Raw genomic sequence first — 1,415 nt, 5'->3', positions numbered from 1 at the left:
AGCTCTGAACACATGATGAAACTCTGAATGATTTCAAGCAGGAACTTTGTCTCCTCAACTCACATCTTCTATTCTTTATTCAGACTGATTCACTGCAAGTTGTTAGAGATCAGCTGTGATTCTCTGGTCTCAGCTCTGAAGTCCAACCCCTCCCATCTGAAACATCTAAACCTGAGTGCCAACTTCAATCTGCCAGATTCAGGAGTGAAGCATCTGTGTGGTTTCCTGGAGAATCCAGAATGCAGCCTGGAGACTCTGGAGTAAGTTCACTGACTGTCTGTTACTGTTGGAGATCTGATGTGTTTAATGACAACTGAAGCTCATTGATGTTCAAACAGAACTTCATCCATGAAGCTGTAAATCTGCTCTGGTTCATGTTTTCTGCTTTTTGTCCTGAATTCAGTTTGTTGTGACAAAAGCTGAGTGTTTGTATCAGAAACTGTAGAAAATGTTCAGTGTTAGTTGTTAAAGTCAATGAATGTTTGTAGTTTGTGCTGAAGAGTCACATCTGGATCCAGAAGATCCTCTGAACTCAGATCAGTTTGAAGAGAAATGTTTCTTTGGTTTGTGTTCAGTTCAGTGTGATTTCACTGATCCTGATCCTGTTGATGCTGCAGCATGTTGTTGATGTGTGTGGACATGAACAGCTGGATGGATGTTGTGCTGACATCTGGATGATGTGTGTAGAAGCTGACATGATGATGATCCACAATAACAGAAGGACAAAGTCACTGTGCTGGTTGGAGAGAAAAGCTCATTGATGAGGACAAAGTCATGTTGATCTGCACATTCAGAACATGAACACATCTGATGGATCAGCACTGATTTTATCTACATCTTTTATTCTTTGTTCAGATTGAGCAGCTGCCGGTTGTCAGAGATCAGCTGTGATTCTCTGGCCTCAGCTCTGAAGTCCAACCCCTCCCATCTGAAACATCTGGACCTGAGTCACAACAACGTGCAGGATTCAGGAGTGAAGCATCTGTCAGATCTTGTGGAGAGTCCAGACTGCAGTCTGCAGACTCTGAAGTCAGACATCATGTTTTACATTGTGGTGCTTGATGCTAAAGTTAGCTACAGATATTAATAATGACAGTTAAAACCTTTCCTCCATTCAGATGAAGTATGTTCAATAGAGCTAGCTCAAACAAAGTCTGACTATTTTTCACTTGCCTTTGTTGTGTTTGTTGTGTCCCTGCAGAATCAGCGACAGGGTGTTTGAAGCTCCCAGAAACAAAACCTGTGAGTACAACATCATCAGTAAAACTAAATCATCATGTGCTCCTTTTGTCACAGTCATATATGCAGCACCAGTCAAATGTTTGAACACACCTTCTCATTCAGTGGCTTTTATTTATATATCGAAGACATCTGAGGGCTGAACTATGAAGCGAGATCAGTGGGTTATCGAGGTA

General features: G+C 41.6%; 1 protein-coding gene across 1 annotated transcript in view; it reads left to right on the top strand.

Moving 5' to 3' along the window:
- The first annotated feature begins 9 nt into the window (after positions 1 to 9).
- LOC103375750 (NACHT, LRR and PYD domains-containing protein 14-like) overlaps positions 10 to 1,415 on the top strand; it is an 8,932-nt gene continuing 7,526 nt past the window's right edge. Inside the window, exons 1-3 of the mRNA XM_008306072.1 lie at positions 10 to 260; positions 856 to 1,029; positions 1,202 to 1,242. Of these exons, the coding sequence (XP_008304294.1) occupies positions 28 to 260; positions 856 to 1,029; positions 1,202 to 1,242 (448 nt within the window). The 5' untranslated portion in view covers positions 10 to 27. The remainder of the gene's footprint in view (positions 261 to 855; positions 1,030 to 1,201; positions 1,243 to 1,415) is intronic.

Source organism: Stegastes partitus, unplaced genomic scaffold, assembly GCF_000690725.1.
Source record: "Stegastes partitus isolate 25-593 unplaced genomic scaffold, Stegastes_partitus-1.0.2 Scaffold2851, whole genome shotgun sequence".
NCBI lineage: Eukaryota > Metazoa > Chordata > Actinopteri > Pomacentridae > Stegastes > Stegastes partitus.
The sequence above is the reverse complement of the archived record's forward strand: the minus strand, read 5'-3'. Positions and strand labels throughout refer to the sequence as shown.